This window comes from Phragmites australis, chromosome 12 (assembly GCF_958298935.1).
Source record: "Phragmites australis chromosome 12, lpPhrAust1.1, whole genome shotgun sequence".
In the NCBI taxonomy this organism is placed as follows: Eukaryota; Viridiplantae; Streptophyta; class Magnoliopsida; order Poales; family Poaceae; genus Phragmites; species Phragmites australis.
The window spans coordinates 29,197,735-29,199,759 of NC_084932.1; the positions used below are offsets into that span (position 1 = coordinate 29,197,735).

Consider the following 2,025-nt stretch of genomic DNA (forward strand, 5'->3'; position numbering starts at 1 on the left):
ATTTGTCAAAATCGAGGCTAACATAGCTACCATCCCCGAAATCACCTTAGGAATCGAAGAGTCACTTTGAAAATTGAAGGCAACTACTAAGCAACTCTAGTTACGACGAGCAAAACTGCAGCAAAGCGCAAAATCGACTTGGATAATGGGTTAGTCACCTGATCGAGCATGGCGAACACATCGAGGCGCGAGAGATCGAGGCGACCGACGACGGAGTCTATGCCGCGAAGGGCCACCTCCGACTAGAGCTCCCCCGTGAGGGGCGCGAGGGGCGCGGATGGGAGGTCGTAGAGGTCAAAGTAGACGTAGCACCGGTACTCCTCCTCGGGTGGGGCTAGAGGGGATGGTGGGGACAACTGTCGTACAACGAGGAACTCGCTGGTCAAGGGGACCGTGATCGTCGCTATGAGAAATTTACCTTTTCAAAATGTGTCACCGGCGAGGTGGAAGACGAAGTCGGTGGTGCCGTCCTGCTCGCCCTGAGGTCCAGCTCGTGCGACGGCTTAGAGGTGGCGAATCGAGACGGCAACGCGGAGGCAGTGGACTGGGGCAGTGGAGAGGGCGGACCGACGGGCGGCAGACTGGGGCAGTGGAGAGTGTGGACCGGTGGGCGGCATCACAAAGGGGAGGAGGTGGAGGTGGCGCGGTGGGAGGTTGGAGATAGCGGCTTGGGGAGGGGATTAGGGGAGGGGAGACGTGGGGAATCGAGGTGCTTGTCTTCATGGTAACGGGAACGATAACGGGAGCGAAACACGAATGAGGGTTGCGGGTGAAATGCGGAAAATCCGGGAGTGGAATGACACGAAACAATCGTGGCCCGTGAGTGTTGGATGAACCAGACGCATTGTGCCATCGATTTGATGAAGTCATGAGGTAGAAGAAGAATAGTAAAGAGGAGGGGACGGGAAGAGAGGCCAGTTCCATGTTCTGTTTCTATCTTTTATCCCCAGTCTCCTCTGTCTGATGGCCCTTTGTACCCAGTGTCCAGCCAGCCAGTACCTAACATTGTCCTTCCCTTGAAATGCAGCTTGAACCCAAGCCGCCATCATCGCACCGCCAGTATCCCATGGGACTTGGATGCTCTGCTCACCGGCGTGCAGGTGCTCGATGGTGGACTTGAGCAGCTCGGCAACGTCTCAGTGTAGACGCAATCCTAGAACGCGATGACGTCACGGCTGATGTGCTTCTTGACCCACAAGGCCAGTGACACGTGCACCTTCTGCACAATCGATGGCATCCCGATGAGGTGGTACAACGTCTGGTTCAGGAGTAGGATCCCCGGCATGCCTGGTCCACTGACGAACTTGTGCAGGCTGAAAAAGACTGCATCGTAGCCGTCTGTCTTGCCAGACCTCATGTCGATCTCCATGTAGGGCCTGCTAGCAGCGAAGTCGAAGCAAGCGAAAACGCCATGCTGGTGGAGGAGGCATGCAACGACGTGGATGTCGATGAGCACGCCAGTGACATTGCAGCACGACGAGATGGCACCCAGCATGGGCCGGTCCACGTACTCGGGCGATCTCATGTTACCACCCACTATACTAGATGGATAGTATCTGGATAATCCTGAGACACGGCGATGAGCCATGCTCGTTCTCCCCTCCGATGAGGTTCTGGTTCTGTTCTCCGTTGCCTTCTCCAGCAAGAAGAAGATACATACTTATCTGAGAAATAAAGAACCAGCCGTGGTCCGGCCTAACCTATTGCAAGGCCTTCTCTTAGTTGGCCCAATCCGACCCAAACACCCGGGCGCTAGGCCTACAAATATGCCTTCCAAGTCTCCACCTCCCTTCGGCTCCTGGTACCAGCTTCTCCTAAGCCATCTCTTCAGAATCCGCGCGCTCCTTCTCTGATGCTTTTTCAGTGATGTTGCCAGGGATGGTGAGAACCCCCTCTTCTTCAGAAACGGCTTGTCCCCAAGCCGGAGCTCGTAGAAATTATTGAAGAAGGGCCTCCTCATCTTCCCAGGTCGACATGGAAGCAGGCTAGGAAGACCATTTGATTAGCACTTGGGGTACATCATGA

At 55.3% G+C, this 2,025-nt stretch overlaps 1 protein-coding gene across 1 annotated transcript; it reads right to left on the reverse strand.

Annotated features, from left to right (window-relative positions):
• Positions 1–1,153: 1,153 nt before the first annotated feature.
• On the reverse strand, positions 1,154–1,588 carry LOC133886490 (uncharacterized). Its single transcript, XM_062326178.1, has one exon. It carries the CDS (start codon positions 1,586–1,588, stop codon positions 1,154–1,156), a length of 435 nt encoding a protein of 144 aa, XP_062182162.1.
• Positions 1,589–2,025: the final 437 nt, after the last annotated feature.

What these genes read in the sequence shown, in the direction of transcription:
- LOC133886490 (XM_062326178.1), bottom strand. Translation starts at nt 1,588, where the DNA reads ATGGCTCATCGCCGTGTCTCAGGATTATCCAGATACTATCCATCTAGT.